The 21,377-nt window shown below is 39.1% G+C and overlaps 1 protein-coding gene across 2 annotated transcripts in view; it reads right to left on the bottom strand.

Moving 5' to 3' along the window:
* Positions 1-2,590: 2,590 nt before the first annotated feature.
* trim9 (tripartite motif containing 9) overlaps positions 2,591-21,377 on the bottom strand; it is a 64,053-nt gene continuing 45,266 nt past the window's right edge. The window contains exons 5-11 of one of the 2 annotated variants that reach the window (XM_047345126.1): positions 21,074-21,227; positions 20,393-20,538; positions 17,540-17,678; positions 14,755-14,793; positions 12,775-13,078; positions 10,593-10,755; positions 2,591-9,258 (exon numbers count right to left, since the gene is read on the bottom strand). In XM_047345126.1, the coding sequence (XP_047201082.1) occupies positions 9,181-9,258; positions 10,593-10,755; positions 12,775-13,078; positions 14,755-14,793; positions 17,540-17,678; positions 20,393-20,538; positions 21,074-21,227 (1,023 nt within the window). In that variant the 3' untranslated portion in view covers positions 2,591-9,180. The remainder of the gene's footprint in view (positions 9,259-10,592; positions 10,756-12,774; positions 13,079-14,754; positions 14,794-17,539; positions 17,679-20,392; positions 20,539-21,073; positions 21,228-21,377) is intronic. The other variant, XM_047345127.1, reaches the window with a different exon arrangement.

Below are 21,377 nucleotides of genomic sequence, written 5' to 3'. Positions count from 1 at the left end.
GCTGATGGTGGTCAGAGGGCTCGGTGGCACCTGTGTAAGGCAGCCTCACTTTTCTCAGTGCGCCCCAGGCCAGATGTGGCTGCAACATAGCTCACCACTGTGAATGTGTGTATGACTGTAGTGTAAAGGTCTCTGGGGACTTGATAAAGCCCTATAAAAGTGGATTTACCATTATCCACCGGCCAGAGGTCCCTTACAGTATTTTTTGCTTTGATCAGGTCAGGAATCATAATCTTTAATATTTCAGAAGGGTCAGCTGGCTCAAACAGGAATAAAACCAAAATAAACAGGAATTGGGTGTAATTTAAAGTTTCCAGTAAATGTTATACAATTGAATGAAATTGTCAAGAAATGCGAGAATTTCTTTCTCCCCAATTATCTCTGTAATTTATTAACTTATTTAACCATAACAAAATATAAACTAATATGCCATAGTTTAAGTACACAAATTCAAAAAGATTTGTTTACAGTTACAAAATGGAAGTGGAAAGGGACAACATGGAAACAAGTAGGGACCCACAACCCCACCTAACCAGGACTAACATTTCATTTGATTACATTCACATTTTCCAATTGACACAACTTGCTTGAAAGTTAACTAGTGATCCTTTAAGGCATTGCTTAAATTAACTACATGGTACAATAGGTTTGCTCTTCACTTCAAATTTCTTTCCCTATTAAATAGCACCGAGGATAAAATGCGAATTCCTGTTTAATTTAAAAATCAATAATTTTTTTTATTTTTACCATATTTAGCTTTCAGAGTTGACCTATCTGATCTACAGATCAGTTTGTGGTTGTGGTGAAATGTGAAAAGGTTCAATAGGTATGAACAGTTTTAAATAGCATTTGTCTAATTCAGTTTTTGTCATTTAACATTACTAAACGAGCTCCTCAATCTTATTGTACACGTTTCTACATGTTGTCGAGAAGTTTACTGCATCTTTGTGGGGGTGTCTAAACATAATTTCTTTTAAGAGAGAACTTGGCTAACACAATGTTGAAACCGGCAATTGCCATGAGTTCAGCACTTCATACTTTGCTATACAGTTTCAGATGTCCTATTCTAGAGAAGACGTGTAAATTATGGCTGGCAGACATGGCTGTGGCCAAAAAAATCTGTGGTTTGGAGGTGGCCACCTTATGACCTCTCTGAAACACATTCTACCTTCTGTTACACACCCTATACTTACAATTGTTATCAGTCAGAAGCAGTCGTGCAGAGTCGACTACTTCCAGCAGGGGGTTTGACTTGTGTGGGCTTACTAAATAGTGTATGTTTTAGTGAGGTAGGTGCGAGTGTTGGTGCTGACCAATGTTAGCTAAATTGAAACAGTGATGGGGTTTGGTTCTGAAATATGGCTCACAACTACTTATATAACACATTCGGGGTTGGGGGGTGGTGTGGGGGGTATTTTGCAGTGGTCTTACCCTGACTATACAAAGAGTCAGCAAAGGGCAAAAGACCACATTACATAATGCAAAGTTTGAGAAGAGATCAGCTTCACTGCAAGTTCACTGTTTCCTCACAAAACCTATAATTTATGTGTTAATAAATGGTCTCCCACACTTATTGGCACCCTTGTTAAAGCTGAATAAAAAGCCATTGGGGCAACTGTTATAATCTCACATTAAAAAATGTATAGAAAAATCCAACCTATAAATTCAGTACAATTATTCAACGGGAAAAAAAGGCCCACGTTAAAAAATGACTCCAGTGCTACCCTTATTGTGTAACAAAACTGAAACATTTCCTAACTGCAAACTTTACTTTTCTAAGTAATCAGTTTCTATGAACTTCTGGTTAGTAATTCACAACTTTATCTTTTCTTGGGGTATAAATATAAGGTTACAAAGAGACCAGTTTCTTTTAGCAAGGGGCCACCAGGCTGGATGAAGAACCATATTTATCTCTCCGTCACACACACTGAGCAGGATGGTAAGAGACTTAGCAGATCTTCAGCAAATAGTGGCATCTTGTTGGTCACCAAGTCTCCATAACAACCACATATGCTATGTGGATGTCAATAGTTGTATGGGAAGCATGCCAGAAGAAAGGCTTTTCTGTCCTATCACAATAGGAAAAACTGTGGGCAGCTTACTAAACTCTACTGGGACTTTTAACTGGAAGTGTGTGGTTTGCTCGGATTGTGCAAAAGAGATGGCCAAAGATCCTTCTCTCTGCATGCTCCAACCTAGTATAGTGTTACAGGAGACACAGGTTTGTGCTATTGACAAGGGAGGTGTAAAAAATATTAGCAGAGGGAGTAACTGGATGATGTGATCTTGGGTTTAGCATGTGTTCTATTTGGTTTCAAAGTAATTATTTACCCTCTTTGACTTTCAGTCCTCCTTTTGTGTCTCTGCATGTTTGACTGACTCACTGCTGCCACCTGTTTGAGCCCTTGTGTATCTTAATGTGTGGAACATTGTATTATGATGCATTTTTTTATCATGCCCTGCAGATTTTGCATGTACTCTAGTAAATGTATATAATGTTATCTAGGGAAAATGTACAAATAAACCATGAGTAGCTTTTATCAAGGCTATTTTTTAAAGATGGCTGTAAAGAAATATTCCAGACAAAACCTTGTTAACACCAAATTTATTGAAGATTCACAGATACAAGAAACACAGAGGCTTGTTAAATACTTCAAATGATTATATAAGCAGGAAGATGGTAATAGTAGACATAAAACTGTGACAATCAGTATTCATATTGTTGGGAAATTATAATAAGAACAAATTTATTTTCCATTCATCCCATCCTATTCTCCGAATAGGAATTTCAAAAACCTGAACATGACATTCCACCTAAGATCAGACAGGGCAAAAATAATCCCTTAGGAGTTATGGAGATAATGCACTCACACACACACACACACACCATTATATTTACATTTGGAGATATAACACCAAGTGTCGCCCAGCGACTGGGTGTAAAGTTTATTTAGGTTGTACCGTGGATCTAAATCCCCTAGTTAAACTGTGTTAAAGTATTACTATTTTTCTTTTTTAAACGAAACACATATTACAATTGCACTAAAGTAAAATCTCCATTTCTTTTAGTCAGTTCAGACCTTCACTTCTTAAGCCTAAGATCTTTGTAGTTGATGTATCCACTGAGTATTTATTTTATTTATCATCTCACAAACCCATCCTTGAAAAACGATGCTGAATTAAATCAGTGTTTTTCCTTTATCTTCTGATGTTACATTACTGAATATATTGTGGCTGTGGAGAGATGTTTTCAGCTTCCAGTCAGCGTGCCCGAGGAACATGTAGTATTATGCATATATATGATGGCTAACCCAAAGTTTTACTTTGAAAAAAACAACCAGTTAATTGTTACAAAGCACACATTTGACCTTATCCTGAACGTGGCATAACTTGCTGAACTCTCATGTCAATACACACACATGCACACACACAAGCACACGTGCACACTGGGAATTATTATGCTTACTTTGTGCTGATATTTTAGTATGATCATATGATTTACAATCACTTTAGTTGCTTTATAGACAGAGAAAAAAAATGAAACCTGACTGTGATATTCCCTTCAAGATTATAGTTACAGTATGTAACTATAAAACTTGCCCTTTTATGATAGAAAAAAAGCACCTAGCAGCAGATGAAGTTAGGCATCATAGATGTTACAGTCGACTCTGCTGAAGCAAGTAATTTAGTCTGTAGCAAAGTTTCACAAATATTTTGGGTAATACAAATGAGAAAAGGCACACCCGTGAAGTTCTAACACAGGATAGCACCTCATGTGTATGCTAGATAGGTATCTCACAGTACCGTGCAAAAATATGCACACCTTTAAAACTTTTCCTCATTTTGCTGCATTAAAACCACAAACTTACATTTATTTTATTGCAATTTTATGTGATGGACCAATAGAGGTGTGGCGGTAGGTCAGGGAGAAAGTTGTGAAGTTCAAAGCAGAGTTAGGCTATAAAACAATATCCCAAGCTTTGAACATCTCACAGAACACTGCTCAGGCCATCATCTAAATGGAAAAAGTACGGCACAACTGGCAGGCTGAGCAGAAGAAAGCCATCATAAATCTCATTTGAGTTTGTAAAAAAGCCATGTGTGGCACACAGCAAGCATGCGAAACAAGCTTGTCTGGATGAGACCAAAATGTTAATTTTTTACCCATATGCAAAACGCTGTGTGGAGAATAACTAACACTTCAAATCACCCTGAACACACCATCACCAAGGTGAAACATGGTGGTGGCAGCATCATGCAATGGGGATGCTTTTATTGAGTGGAGACCAAGTCAGAGTTGATGTGAAGATGAATCTTATTTTCTAAGTAGTATAACATCTGCTTGTTTCTTTTCTTGGTATTGTGTTTTTTTTTATGTCTTTGATAATAGCTATAATTGCAGCAAAAGGTGGTTCTGCAATTTGTTGACTTAAGTGGTTCTGAATACATATATGCCCAACTAGCATATGCTTTTTATTTAGGAATTTTGAAAACAGAGCATCTTTTTTCCTTCCACTTAGCAATTACACACCGCTTTGAGTTGATCTGTATCATAAAATCCCAGTAAAATATGTTAAAGTTTGTGGCCATAGCATGGCAAAATGTGGAAAGGTTCAAGGGGAATGAACACTTTTGCATGGCAGTGTTCATCCGTTGGGCTACGATGCTGGGAAAAGCTTGTCCTGAACTTGAAAGGGTAACACTTCCACCAAAGTGGCCATTCAACATCATAATTACCTCTATGAATGTAGATTTCCAGCCAGATGCAGTGTCAGACAACCTTTTAGAAAAGACAAACAAAACAAACAAACAATCTGCTTTCCAAGAGTGAACTCTACTCCGCTGAGAGCACAACATCCTACAGCTAGTTCAGGCCAACCTGACAGAGTATGTGTTGATTTGACAGTCTCTAGTATTATCATGTGAACTGTGCAACAGATGGAGGTACTTACAACCTCAATGATCTTTATTTCTCATCAAATGTTATAAAACAACTCAGTTTCCCAAGCTTTTGTCAGTAGTGTAGATTGTTTTTGGTTAAATAAAATTTGGGTGATAGCAGCGGGCCTTTCTGAAGAGTCAGGACACAGTTTTCCTGTAGCGCTGCTGTTTGATAAAGCTATGAAAGGTACTGCAATTAATCTGCACAGGCGAACGTTTGCTGAAAAACAAAGTTACCACAAACTTTTATAACACCCTGATGTCACAGTGGTGAAAAAGAGGAAAGTAAGAAAGGAACACAGCCTCTTTAACCCCAGTGTGACAAAGTTTAAAATCAACATTGAATTTTAAATTTCAGGAGCAATATTTATTAGTTGTTCATTACCTGCCCAAAAAATTTTAATGACATTTTTTATTTAATTTGGTGAAGAAAGTATTGCACTGTCTACTTTTCTAGCAGGAATAGAAAGTTTTTGTCTTGTTTAGCTTTCTGTTTATGGAGGATTAAAGGAGGAATCAAACAGGTTTAATGACATCTAGTGGTGAGGTTAAAGATTGCAACCAACTCAAAATGTGTCATCGTTGCGCTTCCTTAAAGGACCTTTTCTTGAGGCAATGTTTTCTTAAGCCATTCTGGGGAAATGTAAAACTTACTATAGACTATATAATAATCTACAGAATAGTCTGTATATATTTCAATACATTATTTACAGTTGTTAATAATTCTGCCTTAAAAAAGAATATTGCGTTGCCTTTTTCAGATGACCATCTTTGCAGACTGAAACGTTCATTTAAAATGCATGGAGAGGTTGTTAGTTTTAGCTGCAACACTGAAAAAATTAAGGTGTTATAAATGCATGTGTGCTAATAAGGTAATATGTTGCACAAAGGCCGCCGCTTCTCAGTATTTTACAGTTGGATGGTTCTGTTTGTTCTGAAGATAGGAGGTATAGGCTACAGCTAATTCTTGCTCTGTCAGACAGCAATCATTTTGTCTGGTACCTTTTATAAACTCTAGTCATCACTTTTGTTTGGTGCTAATTAGCAAACATTAGCATGATAACGAGGCAACCAGTGCTCAGTAAATTGTGCGAGACATTTTTGAGCTCTAATAAACCTGGAAAGTCATTGTTGGCACAGTTTTTGTCATGTTTGCACGCTTTAGCATTGTGCCGCCTAGGATTTTGTCATTAGGTACTGATAAGAATGTTGTGTCTTATCTCTTCTCTTGTTGCTTTTGTAGACAATTAAACTAAAAAGCCTATTTTACCTCCAAAAAGACTTCCAATAAAATGTTTAAAGCAGAAAAGCTCAATTCATCCCCTTGGTTATAACTGTACATCGGCAAAAGGGAACAAGGATAAATTCTCACAAAAAATCTCTGAACATCAATAACTTATTTAACTATACACCTCTTCGCAATAGATCATTTTAATAACAATTTTACAAAACTACTAGAATTCAGTCACTTACAGTAAAAAAAGCCTAAACTATGCGAACTGCTTTAGCACCTTATTAGAACATCTTCACAGCCGTTTTCAACACCTTTCTTTGAGATACATTAAACCAAAGTCACTCCCAGTTTTGAAAGCTGCATTGCAGAAAAAGGCCTTACTTCCTGTTGCATCTTACACCTCGATGCTGTAAATAAGTAAAAAAAAAAACCACAACACAGAAGTTTCACTTGAGCTAAGCCACTAAGAAAAGCTTCCCACTGACATTGGCTAGAAAATGACACTGATATGGCTGGGATCATGGCAGCCTCCACCCACTTAAACACACTTTCACACACAGTCACAAAAGATGACTCTCATTCTTAACTTACGAGTTTTGAATTTACAACAGTCTTCAAGAGGAAAACATGACAAAGAGGTATATGCATGAAGAATACAATATATTGAGTGGTAACAAAAAAAGGTTGATGCAAGTTCTCCTTTGTGTAGTAAATTAATTAAAAACAACTCCTTCCTTTAAACATAGAGCTGGACATTCTGCCTCCCATTTGTTTTATGTAATGCATTTTTACACCAGACTGATAAAGTTTCATTAATCATTCTCTAAATGCATCAATTGCCTGATCTGAGCTTTAGCTTCATAGCCATCTCACCTTAGGCTACGTTCACACTGCAGACAAAAGAGGCCTTAATCTGATTTTTGTCGCACAGATGTGACCCATATCTGATTTTTCTCAAGACCGTCTGAACAGCACAAATCTGATTTCACTTTCTCATGTGGTCCTAAATTGGATATATATATGACCTCGGTCTGTACTGTCCTGTTGCTCTGCATCTGACCTTTACTTCACTGAATTGTTACAGTCTGAACAGGACAATTCCAACATATTTGGCCCTAAATCAGACGAGCAACGGATGTTTTTCAAAGTAATGTCAGTTTGAACAGAAATGACACATTTTAACTGACATTACCAACAACAAAGTGTGATAGACTCACAATGTTTCTGATTCTGATTCTGATGTTGCACCAGAGGAGGCGGGAAGCAGCATGATAAAATGTAAATCATGGATAAAACAAACAGGGCAGACACTGTTGATGGAGCCAACCATAATTTTTGTTGGTTCCAATCCTACAGCTTCAGAAATGATACACAAATGCTGACATGAGTCACATCTATATTTGCTTCTGCGAACACAGCATAATGCATTTGATGTCAAGTCTTCTTCTGGGCATGCCATTCACTTCACTGCCATAGATTGTTCTCACTGGAGTCTGATGGATGTGGCATTCAAAGTCTAATGTGAACAACCACACAGGAGAAAAACAAAACATCTGAATTGAGCATTTAGACCTGCAATGTGAAGGTAGCCCAGCTCCTGACCAGGCATGGGCTGGTTATCAGAACCAAGAAATCCCAAGGTTTTCAAAAAGGTTTAAAAAATGCTAAAAGTTCAGTTCTTTTGGGAGTAATTCCAGTGCTGAAAAACAATGTGGAAAGTAAAGCTGCACCACCCCTCCTTCTTATAAAGGTATAATGCTATTTTAAAACTACAGGTGATGATCTAAGAGCAGCAATTCTGTTAAGCAGCCGACTGAGGCCTGGCTACATGAACAGATAGCCTGACTACTGAACCAGCTAATATCTGCTTTTTATACTCCAAGTATTACTAAAAAGCTGAATAGCACAAAGGTGTAGCATACACTGCTTAATAAGGCAACTTTCTTGGAAACTACTTCAACAAACCTTAGAGGTGTTGGGAATGGGAATGTCCTCTTGAGGCCGTGGTTTGGTGCTGCTGATGTCTGAATTATGTTCTTTAAATGTTCTTTATCTATATTGCTCCTGAATGATCAGTCACAGTTTTTTGTCACTATTTACCAAACAAGTCTTTCAGGCTGGCATGACAGAAATGAATTCTGATGAGATTAAAAGATTTCACACGATCGGTTGCTTTCTCATTTAAATAGAACCCACCTTTACTTATCAGCTGTTGATAGGAATGAGAGAGTCTGAGCTTAAACTTTCATGATGGGTAACTAAAAGGACGAACTGAATTTAAACAATGTATGTATATTATTATGGATGGGAATATATTTGTAAATATGGATTTTGATTTGATGTTACATATGTGATGATCCTGAGGGATAAAATATGAATTTACAAAATGATAAGGAAAATAAGTAAGGGCAGTTTTTTTTTATATTTTTGGTTTAGTCTGTGTCTCAAAATAAAGGTAAATAAATGATAAATTATAGATAATGGTATTATAATTGTAATAATCAATGTTTGAGAATATTTTCGCAGCAGTATTAATAATTGTTGCAATTAGACGATGTTTTAAATGTTTGTTTTACATTTTGGTGAAAATACCATCAAACCGTAGTTTGGTTTTATTTAGTTCCTTGAGGGTTTCATACCACCCCGTGCCTGGTCTTGACTCAATGAGCATATTTTCTGAAATGTAAAAAAATTCCTTTAATTTATTTGTTTTATTATTGATCTTTTAGCATTTAGAATCCATCCTCTGGACATTGTGGTTATTTCATTTTCCTAAATGTTCTGTGTTTCGTAAGAATACAAGTCATAGGTGCCAAGGCACCATGTGCATGAACACTGTCCTGCACATGGTCGTGTCGAAAGTTTAGGCATGAAAAAGGCATGGCTTAGGACTGTCATGAGGCCTCCGATGGAGTGTCATGGGGTCATTAGGTCGATGAAACAGAAGGAGTTGAGAAGAGGAGGGTGGGGGGGGGGGGGGGGGGGGTTACTATTTCCTGCAGTCTTTAGCATACGGAGCTCGTTGGATCTGCCTCCCCAGGGGTGTAAAAGTCAGGGATGGGTAGACCAGTGTGAAGAGTGACCTGAAGAAAACAATACATTTACACACAAACATTTATGGTGAGGATGGTTGAGGTAAGATTTCTCCTGCAGGTGGAGCTGTTGATCTTTGTTCTCCAGAGCAGAGTCTTCTCTGTCAACATTTAACCCAAATATTTATAACAAAGATGGTACAGTGCCCTGCAAAAGGATTTATACCGATTGAACTGTTTCCCATTTTGTCACATTATAGCAATAAACTTTGTATTTTATTAGGACTCTATATGATAGAGAAAAACACATTTGGAACAAGAAGTAAAATCATACAAGTTTTTTGTTTTTTTTTTTACAAATGAAAAGGATTGTATGGTAAGTATTTGTATTCAGTCTCCCTGAGTCAATACTTTGCAGACCCACCTTTTGCTGTAATTACAGCATGTATGTCTTTACTAACTTTGCACATCTAGAAACTCAAAATCAGGTTGCATCGAGAATGTCTGTAAAGAGTAGCTTATTAGTTATGCCATGGATTTTCAATTTAAGGTCTGGACTTTGACTGGGCCATTCTAACACGTGTATATGCTTTGAGCTAAACCAATCCATTGTAGCTCTGACTGTAGGTTTTGGTTCCCTGTCCTGCTGGAAGGTGAACTTCTGACCCAGTCTCAAGTCTATTGCAGCCTTTAACAGGATTTCTTTCTGGAGTGTCGTATATCCCATCAGCTTCCCTGTCTCTGTTGAAGAAAATCATCCCGCAGCTTGATGTTGTCACCACAATGTTATAAGTGACAAGGCTGTTTAGGGTAATGTGCAACATTAGACTTAAGGAACCGCTGTAGCGAATGTTGTGAATAGTGACTGCACTGAAATCTGCCAGCATGGTGTGGGTCAGGGCACGCAGAGCACATTGTCTCCTTCAGCTTGCAGTACGCACTCTCAGACGCCTTTCCAAAATTAGAACTAGAACATTGTGAATCCCTCATGAATAAGCTCACCCATGTGGCTTTGTTTACACTATAGTTCTCTTGCAAAAAGTACAGTGTGAAAGCGAACCACACCAAGCAACAAAAAAAAAATGTCAGCTTTTGGTCCGGACCAAACAAGTGAACTAAAGGACTTTCCTAGTTTGAATACACCCTAAACGTCTCTGTGCATGACCTGTGTGTATTGCACTGGATTTTATTTAAGGTTACTGGAGTAAAGGGGGGTGAATACAACTGCCTGGTGTTGGTATATTACATAAACTTCAACTAAAATTGAAGTTTGTGTTAGTAATGTGATGAAACGTGAAGGGGTGGGAATACTTTTGCAAGGCACTGTAGATCTATTTTGAAAAAGAAGTGTTTAACTCAAGTGTGTCATCAGTGCAATTTCCTACCTGTACGTTTCGGTTGAGGCTGATGGCGGGGTAATATGCACCTTCCAAGCCCTCAAAGGCAACTGGACCCTGCTGCTCATCGTTGATGAGGAAGATAAGGATCCTACGTGTGAAGTCCAGCAACATTCCTATTGTGGATCCTTTAGTGATGCCACCATCCGTCCTGCACAGTCACACAGAGGAATTAGAAAGAGTTTGTGGTGACATCCTGTATGTAAACTGTATTTTGATAGCTTTTGTTACTCACTGCTGTGAAATAAAATTGCATTTAGGGTTATAAAAGTAAAGGGGGCAGATCACAGTTTGATGTCACACTTTTCGAAAATTCATTAGTAAAAAATGTTGAGAACCATGTTTTGTTTTCCTTCTGTCTTAAAATTATGTGCTACTTTTTTCTGGTTTCTCACATAAAACCTAAATTGGTTCACTTTTGTGAATGTAGCATGACAAAATGTGAATACTTCTGCAATCCATCATAAGTGAAGTATTGAGTAGGTGAACTACTAAGTCTCTTCCAAATGTAACAAATAATATATTTCCATGCGAACAGTCACGTTACACAGGTCCTTCTCAAAATATTAGCATATTGTGATAAAGTTTATTATTTTCCATAATGTCATGATGAAAATTTAGCGTTCATATATTTTAGATTCATTGCACACTAGCTGAAATATTTCAGGTCTTTTATTGTCTTAATACGGATGATTTTGGCATACAGCTCATGAAAACCCAAAATTCCTATCTCACAAAATTAGCATATCATTAAAAGGGTCTCTAAACAAGCTATGAACCTAATCATCTGAATCAACGAGTTAACTCTAAACACCTGCAAAAGATTCCTGAGGCCTTTAAAACTCCCAGCCTGGTTCATCACTCAAAACCCCAATCATGGGTAAGACTGCCAACCTGACTGCTGTCCAGAAGGCCACTATTGACACCCTCAAGCAAGAGGGTAAGACACAGAAATACATTTCTGAACGAATAGGCTGTTCCCAGAGTGCTGTATCAAGGCACCTCAGTGGGAAGTCTGTGGGAAGGAAAAAGTGTGGCAGAAAACGCTGCACAACGAGAAGAGGTGACCGGACCCTGAGGAAGATTGTGGAGAAGGGCCGATTCCAGACCTTGGGGGACCTGCGGAAGCAGTGGACTGAGTCTGGAGTAGAAACATCCAGAGCCACCGTGCACAGGCGTGTGCAGGAAATGGGCTACAGGTGCCGCATTCCCCAGGTCAAGCCACTTTTGAACCAGAAACAGCGGCAGAAGCGCCTGACCTGGGCTACAGAGAAGCAGCACTGGACTGTTGCTCAGTGGTCCAAAGTACTTTTTTCAGATGAAAGCAAATTCTGCATGTCATTCGGAAATCAAGGTGCCAGAGTCTGGAGGAAGACTGGGGAGAAGGAAATGCCAAAATGCCAGAAGTCCAGTGTCAAGTACCCACAGTCAGTGATGGTCTGGGGTGCCGTGTCAGCTGCTGGTGTTGGTCCACTGTGTTTTATCAAGGGCAGGGTCAATGCAGCTAGCTATCAGGAGATTTTGGAGCACTTCATGCTTCCATCTGCTGAAAAGCTTTATGGAGATGAAGATTTCATTTTTCAGCACGACCTGGCACCTGCTCACAGTGCCAAAACCACTGGTAAATGGTTTACTGACCATGGTATCACTGTGCTCAATTGGCCTGCCAACTCTCCTGACCTGAACCCCATAGAGAATCTGTGGGATATTGTGAAGAGAACGTTGAGAGACTCAATGACCCAACACTCTGGATGAGCTAAAGGCCGCTATCGAAGCATCCTGGGCCTCCATAAGACCTCAGCAGTGCCACAGGCTGATTGCCTCCATGCCACGCCGCATTGAAGCAGTCATTTCTGCAAAAGGATTCCCGACCAAGTATTGAGTGCATAACTGTACATGATTATTTGAAGGTTGATGTTTTTTGTATTAAAAACACTTTTATTTTATTGGTTGGATGAAATATGCTAATTTTGTGAGATAGGAATTTTGGGTTTTCATGAGCTGTATGCCAAAATCATCCGTATTAAGACAATAAAAGACCTGAAATATTTCAGTTAGTGTGCAATGAATCTAAAATATATGAATGTTAAATTTTCATCATGACATTATGGAAAATAATGAACTTTATCACAATATGTTAATATTTTGAGAAGGACCTGTAGTTGCTTACCTGTTGGTGTGAGAGTTGTTGTGCATGAACCAGGAGCGGTTGTTGTCCACATACATAGCCCAGGCCTTGTCGTCCTTCCCCAGCATCACATCCTTCAGGACGTCACCCCGAGAGATGCCGAAGGCCGGGTCGGGGTGGTTGTCGTAGCGGTCGATTGTCATTTCCCAGTAATGGACACCGCGGGAGAAGGCCGTGTTACCCAGGACCACCCGGTCATCGTAGCTGTTGCATGACACCGTTAGGTTGTCGTTGGAAAACACTATGTCGGGGTGAGCGGACACTGGGTCGAAGGTGAACCAAGCAACTGTGTGGTACACAGGAAGAGGGCCTTACTGTTAATCACATCATTGACCCAAAGAGGCGACGCAGTGATGACACTTTCACAAACATGACATGGATCAAGGAGGTTAGTGGAAAGATGAGGAGCAGCTACACTGTAAAAACATCTTTATGGAAGGAACAAAAGTGAGAAAATTTCACCACAGTTTTGATCACATAGAGTTAATAATCCTTATAAATAACCTTTATAACTTATAAACTATGTAAGTTATAGTTACGTTCTTAAATTATACAATATTAAATCAGACAGTCTGCAAATCTTAACTGGCAAATACTTGAAATAGTATAATAAGTAGTTTACCAAAAATATTACAAAAATAGTTTAAAGGGATAGTTCAGGATTTCTTAGGCCAAGGTTTGTTGAAAGGTAATGAACAGTTAATATCTTACCTGCAGTGGTTAACTATTTTGTCCTTTGTTTTTTCTAATCCAGATTAGTTATTCCCGGAGGCTGAGGTTAACAGCTAATCCTAGACGGGCCAAGACCAAAGTGGACTTTTAGCATCCAAAAAAAATTCCAATCTCAGTAATGTCACAGCAGTCAAATATGAATGCTGATAGAAATCAAGCTCGCAGGCAGTGCACCACCAATGATCTTCCTGTCATAAATTGTTGCAGAGGAGGACCCAAACACGGTGAGCAAAATCATGTGAAGAGTTGGATGTTTGTAGTTTGATGAAAATAACCATGTCCAAAGACATGAAAGGAACACAATGAAGACAGGAGGAGCCATGATAACAACAGGAGAATCCGGCGAGTGGATGCAAATGAAGAGCATTTATTCTGAAAGGAGTGATTGATGAAGGTTTAAGGCTTCATAAAACAGCATTGACATAAACTGCTATAACATTTCAGAGACTGCAGTTGTTTTAAAAGGGTAGAAGCCTGCTTTGGTCTTGAGCCCTTCAGGCTTCAGCCCCACGACCATCAAATCTAGTTTTGTACAAATGTATCTAGGTGAGATATTAACCCATATAACCTTTTAACAAAACCTCACTTCAAAAATCCTAAACTATCCTATTATTTTCAGTGTATGTTATTGTCATTTTTTATTGTAGCAGTCAATGACAAAACTCCACAGCTTTTGATGCATTTTTTTCCCACTAGATTACACATGGTAGCTTGGGTGCGAGCAGGCAACACCTTTCATCTTTTTTTAATGCAGCAACACCCAATAGATATTAATAATATTGGTGGATAAAGTTAAGCAAACAGGAATCACAATAATTATGTCCCCACATAGGGTGTACACTGTGTTTGCTCTCCAAACTGAACAGCTAAGATTGCAAAACTGCTTGATTCAGGCTTGAAAACAGTAGTAACATATCTTTATAGTCTATACAGAGAAACATGGAGTCAAACAGGTGGGCTTTTGTTGTTTTTATGGGCTCCACTTTTCCTGCATGTCTACAGTTTTTAGTGTCCCCACATGCCATATAGTTGTACTACCTGATTTTATTTCTCAAAGGAAATAAGGCACAGACATTTATTAGAGGTCTGTATTAAATGTTTCATATGTGGAGCCCACAGAGCAGCAAACTGCCCCCCTGCTGGTTTGAGTATGACGACCTCACTGATGAAACAGGCAAAAGCCCGGAGAGGGTTAGTGCAGAAGCAGTCGGCTGTCAAAGCCGTCCATACCTGTGCCTATAGACTGAATATCACATGGAGGGAGTCCAGCTGAAATGTGACATGAAAGGGGAGAGTAGAAGAAGAGCAGGGAAAGGAAAGCAGGGGGGAAGAGAGCCGAGTGGAGCGGCACAGACGGTTTGGAGGGGTTGGGAGGGAAGGTGGAGAAGGTACAAAGACAGATTTGATCAGGGAAGCTGGTTCACCCCAGCAGTCAAAGACCTGAGGATTTCCACAAAATAAGAAGACTTGAAAAGTATAAAATGAATATAAAGAGAGAGTTGTTTCAGTCTCTTATCACAGGGGAGATAACACTGACAAAATCAAAGCACAGTCTGCTAAGGGCGATGGCTGCAAAAAACTCCCAAAAAACCTGAAAATGTCTGCGAGGTTAGACTACGCTGCTCAGCCCCCGACAGCTGCTGAGTGCTCATTCTGTCAGATCGGCACTCTGTCTGGGTTTTTCAGGTCCACTGATGGATGACACACTTCCTTAACTATGCAGAGCAGCATTTAACTAATGGCAAAGCAAGAACATGCGTGGATTATACACCAACCAGCTGCTGCTGGACGTCACTGGTTTAAAGGCTTAAATATACTCCTATGCAGTATTCAAATCATGCTGCTGCAATCAGACTAAAATCTTGCAACAGACACGTGGGAACATTTTTTATTACATTAAATTAAACAGAAAATTAACTAAAGATAACCAAATTCTTACTGAAACTTAAAATTAACACCAAACAATTACTATATATGATAATATATTTCCCGCATTACCCAATTATGAGTTATTTTAACCCTAACCCTTTCTGGAAGCATCTATTATTTCTTCTTTAGATCTTATGAACGTTTGATTTGTTTGCAATAAAACGAAGAATATTGTTTGTTAGTCATCTCTGGGTTCAGACAAATTGAAAGAGTGAGCTATTGCGGTTATCACAGCCACAAAAAATTCATGCATGCTATTTGCCTCAGGATACAATCAAAGACGATGCCCAGGTTTATTCAGCAGCAGCCACTGGCACATCATAGAAACAGAGCCTGCCTTATAACATCCAGGATCTGTCGCAGTTTTGAAAAACTAACGTTTAAATCTACAATGGTATATATATACACAAAAAGAAAACAAAGAAGAACAGTCTAAGGTTGTCTGTATGTAAAAAACAGCAAAGCTGAGTTAGGCTATGGTTAGAAGTAACGGTTAATTATAAAGCCTCTTTCTTTTTTAGGCAAGCAACCTCCCACTGTTACTCACACAGTGGCGCCCTGAACCATTACAAGAAAATCACTACTGCTCCTGACTCTGAACTGCTTAAGTCTAAATTCACTAACAATATTTTAATAGATAAGCTGATAATAATATTTAAACATTTAAAATGAAACTAAACCCAATGTAAAACTAAATCCCGGCCCCCACATTAGTAAAGACCCAAGTGGGCAGCGCCCTTGAGACACTGATGGGCACAGTTGAGTGTAGGGATGAGCGGAAGGTGTTAAGCGGGGGGGAGGTCAGGAGGATGAGAGAAAGTGGCAGCTAGCTTAATTTAACATACTGAAACATGCAGAGTCAGCAGAGTGATGCTGGTAGTTTCGCCACGGATCGTCCTTCTAAGTTAGAGGATTTTTCAATTCCCTCGTCTCCGGAGATGAAGAAGCCCAGCAGACCTGAGCCTTATCTGGCATTTTATACTCCAACGTGGTATTTGTGACGTAGACATGTACACAGTTGTACCGTTTGAACCAGAAAATTCAACTGCAGTAGCCATCGTTCAACCCAAAGAGGGCAGCACTAAGATGGTCTTAGGACAAATATTACAGAATTAAACAAGTTTGCAAGAAAATGTAGAAAATTGCGCAGTAACAAAAAGATAGAACCCTTAAGGCCCAATTTATACAGTTTACTTGCAAAAAAGTGGATTTGGGGTTTCTCTTCAAAGACTCAGATAAAGCTAAAAATAAAACAATATGGAATTTGGTGCCATTATCCAGACGTAAGGTCAAAAAAATCTTTACTTTAGCGCATAACGGATACAATTTGGCTGTAATTTTCTCCTGTGAAAGAAAGTGAAGACTCGTTGTACATCTTCATGTATAAATGAAGGTGTTAGCCTAATTGTCTATGCTTTCTGGTGTACATTGTGTATTTTGTAAGATATTTAATACAGCTTCTTTTGTTAAATTTAACAATGGCTTTTACACGGTTTGCACAGATAAATAAGTGGCTCTACTTTACCGAAACATAATTAGTTTGCTTCATAGCCAATATAGGAGGGTGGCCTAGGAGTTTGGCTTAGCTGAGGACAGTCGATGAAGAACAACTAATGGGTCTATTTTCTTGCCAGCTCAGACCTTGGTATTCTCTGGATTCAAACTTTATGAGTGTGAGCAAATTTAATTCCAAATATTGACTGACAATCCAGAATCCTGTGAATAAATGGATTAGTGCTGCTGGGCTGGCAAAAATGATTAGTTTTGATTAATTGAAATTAATTGCGTTTACAAATTGAATTGCTTGCCTACAAAAGGAGAAGGCTCGGCCACTAACAGTATAATTATCCACAGCATAACTGCATTTGGATTTTTTTTTTCTTCTAGGGCAAAATTTTAACAAAATGAAAAATAAAATCAATGTATAATTCATTAAACTAACTGAATCAATCATATTAACTGTGGATAAATTATTTTGCCTTTTGATAGCACTTATATTCAGTAATTCTAACCAGTGAAGTGAACAATACAATTTTTTTCTTGAACGTCATATCCACTGAGGAGGAGGAGATGATGCTCAACGTACTCTCAGAGGTCTGCATGATCAACGTCTTGCTGTATTGGCCCACTCCGCTGGAATTGAATGCCTTTACTCTTGACTTGTACGTGCTGTTGAAGTGGAGCCCGTCCACTGTGCAGATGGTTTCCGTCCCCACATACACCTCCTGTAAAGACACATGGAGCTTCCTGTTACCCTGTCAGATACATCAAGTGCGTAATTATGACACTGAACAGTTCTGCTCAGCTTCTGAAAGAGTGTCCCTGTTGGATTTGATGGAGGAGGTAATAAGTGACAGTGTGAGTTCGTACAACAGTGCATGCGTGGGCAAGGCAGCCCGAGCTGTTGTATAAATAGACATGGGAACACGAGTTGCCAGGCGCAGCATGACGCCGCGTTGGTTGGACTCAGTGAATCAGAGGAAGAAGAGAAAATTCATCATTTGGTAAATAGTGTTCGGGCAAAATATTGCTTCATATGGCCTGGGAGTTAAAAGATATGATGTGAACAAATGCTAAATTCTTTCCAATTTTCAGAGGAGCTCCGAAATCTCATTTCCTTCTTCGTCCTTCTTCGTTCTGCTGTAAATCTCACACAAACACTTTACAGCTGTAACACTATCTACAAGGAGTTATAAGTTAGTGGATACACCTGATGGCTGAGATTGGATATTGCAACTGTAATCATTCACTTTGAACTGTATTACAATTTTTTCACATTACACACAACAGAAATATATTATATTGAGATTTTTTTCTGTGGTAGACCAGCACAAAAATATGCATTTTACGACAAACAAATCTGAAAAGTGTGGTGTGCATTTGTATTCAATCTCCTTTAATCCTTTACTGATACTCCTAAATAAAATCCAGTGCACCTAGTTACCTTCACAAGTTACCTAATTAGTAAAGAGAGCCTCCCTATAACTTAATCTCAGTGTAATGAGCTGTTTTGTGCAGACCGCAGATGTTTGTTAGGGAACAATAGTGGATAAACAGCATCATGAAGACCAAGGAACACAGCAGACAGGTCAGGGTCGAAGCTGTATCCAGCAACAGTAGGATCCAGCAGTGAGAGAAAGAAGCCAAGGAGCTTAAATGGTGTGGAGAGGTGTTTGTGTCATGGAAACTAGGTGAGTATAATCAACAAAATGAATGGCAGCTGAGTGGGGGGCAAGGCTAAGGAATTAATGGCATCACAGAAACATAGAATAGCTAGAAAAACAGTGAACTCTAAATAAAGAGAGCTGACTATAGTAAATACAGAAATAACTCAAAATACAAGACCCAAAATGCAGAACTCAAACAAATGTAAATTGCAAAGTTCATGGATTATGATAGAGATATTGTTTCAAAACAATATACTAAGCTTTGTAGATCTCCATCATCCGAATATGTAAAGAGTCCACTCAAACTAAACAAACAGGCAAGAAGAACATTAATCAGAGAAGCAGCAAGAGGCTCGTCGTAACTTTGGAGGAGCTGCTGAGATCAACAGCTCTTGTGGAAGAGCAAGTGGTTTGCACAACTATTAGTTGTTAACATTCAAAGCGTTATGTGTGGTGAAAAACGAAGACTGCACATTACCCCAAACACATAATCCCATGGTGAAACATAGTGGTGGCAGAATTATGCTGTGGCCGGTTGCTGATCAGAAATGATAGGAAAATGAGATGAGATAAATAAAGGGCAATCCTGGAAGACCTAGCAAGAAACGTGAGACTAGAGCAGGGTTCACCTTCCAGGAGGACACCAACCCTAAACATTCAGCCAGAACTGCAGCCAGAGCAACAATGGAATGCTTTACGTCAAATCATGTTAATGCATTAAATGGGCCCAGGCAAAGTCTAAATTCAAATTCAAGAATCTGCGGCAAGACTTTAAAAATACTGTACACAGTTACTCTCCATCTGGTCCAGCTGTTTTCCAAAGAAGAATGGGCAAAAAAAATCCAAAGCTGAAAGAAACATTGCAATCCAAAAAGGTTGTTGCTGTAATTGCAGCAATAGGTGGTTCAATGGACTGTAGGGTCAGGGGGGTTGAATCGAAAGTAAACTGCATTCTTCAGTTATTTTATTGTAAATAATGTTATGCACTAATGAATCTATCTTTTCATTTATACATTCATATCTTCACATGAATGAATAGCAGAGGAATGTGACCATTGCTGTTTGTTACCAACTGAACGAAAACTAAAAAGCCAAATTTCTTAAAGAATCCCTTTTTCTACTTCCTCTTTTCTGAGCCTGTGATGTCTGCCCTTAGGGTTTATGTATTTAAGAAATAAAACTCCATTTCCTCCCTGAAATAGCAGAACAGGACTCATTCCTGTAGCTTGCACTGCGTACTAATAACAGATGGTTTAAATCCTAGGCTGGGGGCGAAATCTTAAATGTTAATGGATATGGATATCCACAGCTTTTGTTCTGTGGAAACAGTTCAGGAGGTATAGGTTGCTGTCGTAACAAAGCCGAACAAAGATCTGTGGGGGGTGGGGAGGGTGTAGTGAGGATAGGTTAGACAGTGAGCCTCTGTATGGGTCTGGAGACCACTTTGATCCCAGATCACACTTCCTACAAGATCATACCAGCTAGCAGCTGCGTTTCAGGCCTGTTCCCCAGACGGTATGTCAATTACTGCCTTGAAACGTTGTGTCACATGACCCACGAGCTTGGAATCATGGGATTGGATCTCACCCTTGACTCCAGGGATTTCAGCTACAAAACAGTGCATTCACGTCCTTCTTTCTACGCTTCAAAAAGTCGGGTGCCTTCTCCCTTTTCTATTGCTATCTAAAAGACAAGCAGTGGTGCCATACATTAAATTTGACATTTAATACATGTTGGTGGGGCAGAGAGAGTACCTGCTGGGGGAGACCTACCCTGAATGGGCCCCCATTTCCGTCGTCCAACTCTAGGATGTAGCCCTCAACGACGATAGTGGAGAGCGGCGGCTGTTTCCATGACAACGTAGCACTGTTGTTCTGGGTACAGCATTCCTCTAGCTGGAGGATGGGAGCAGCTGGGACTGAGGAGGGGAAAGAACCAGGGCAGATTAAAGCCTGAAATATGAAAAGGCGTTCACACAAAGTAATGCTCCAAATCTAGAGCAGTGAGACACAATCAGGACTTATCTTGTTTGAAACCATAACACATTATTCAAGAAGTTTTCATCCATGAATAATATTAGCAGACTTTTGCCAAGTTTTGACTAAATTTAAGAATGTTAAAAACAATAGCATACTAAATGTACGCGTTCTACATGTTCCCACATTTAAAACCAGTCTGAGGTATATTTTCTCTGTGACTCTTAGGACTTAAACAGGTCATGTTCAAAAACAAGCTTTCTTTAACCCCAGACTCAGGGGGCTGCTGCCACAGATAAAGAAGGACACACTTATAGATTACAACATTAGAGACCAGAAATAATACAGTACATACATAAATACATGAGCATTCACATTTTGGTAGTATGATATGTTGAAGCAAGTTTTAACAGGACAGACAAAATCTTTTAGAGTTCTTCATTAGTACTAAAAGTGCCCTCCCCCCTCCTTATTCACCTTTCATCTGTACAAAGTCAAGCTGGTGGATCGTTTGCAGGAGAGGTCCGCTGTCCAGGGTCAGGTCAAAGTCACTGGTCATCCTCGGGGTGAGGGTTCCCTTCCCCCACTGACTCTCAGTCATGTGGACCCTCCGGATCAAGGCGTCAGATATCTGAAACAGGATAGATGAATCCATTGCTAAATCTATTACTATGCCCAGACAAGTTATTGGTATCTTTTTGATAAAACTTTGCCCAGCCTCAGTAAATTATCACATATTAATCATACCATTGTCTATTGGGTGTTATTGCAGTTTAAAATT

The sequence above is a fragment of the Girardinichthys multiradiatus genome, chromosome 19 (genome assembly GCF_021462225.1).
Source record: "Girardinichthys multiradiatus isolate DD_20200921_A chromosome 19, DD_fGirMul_XY1, whole genome shotgun sequence".
NCBI classification, from domain to species: Eukaryota; Metazoa; Chordata; class Actinopteri; order Cyprinodontiformes; family Goodeidae; genus Girardinichthys; species Girardinichthys multiradiatus.
The sequence above is the reverse complement of the archived record's forward strand: the minus strand, read 5'-3'. Positions and strand labels throughout refer to the sequence as shown.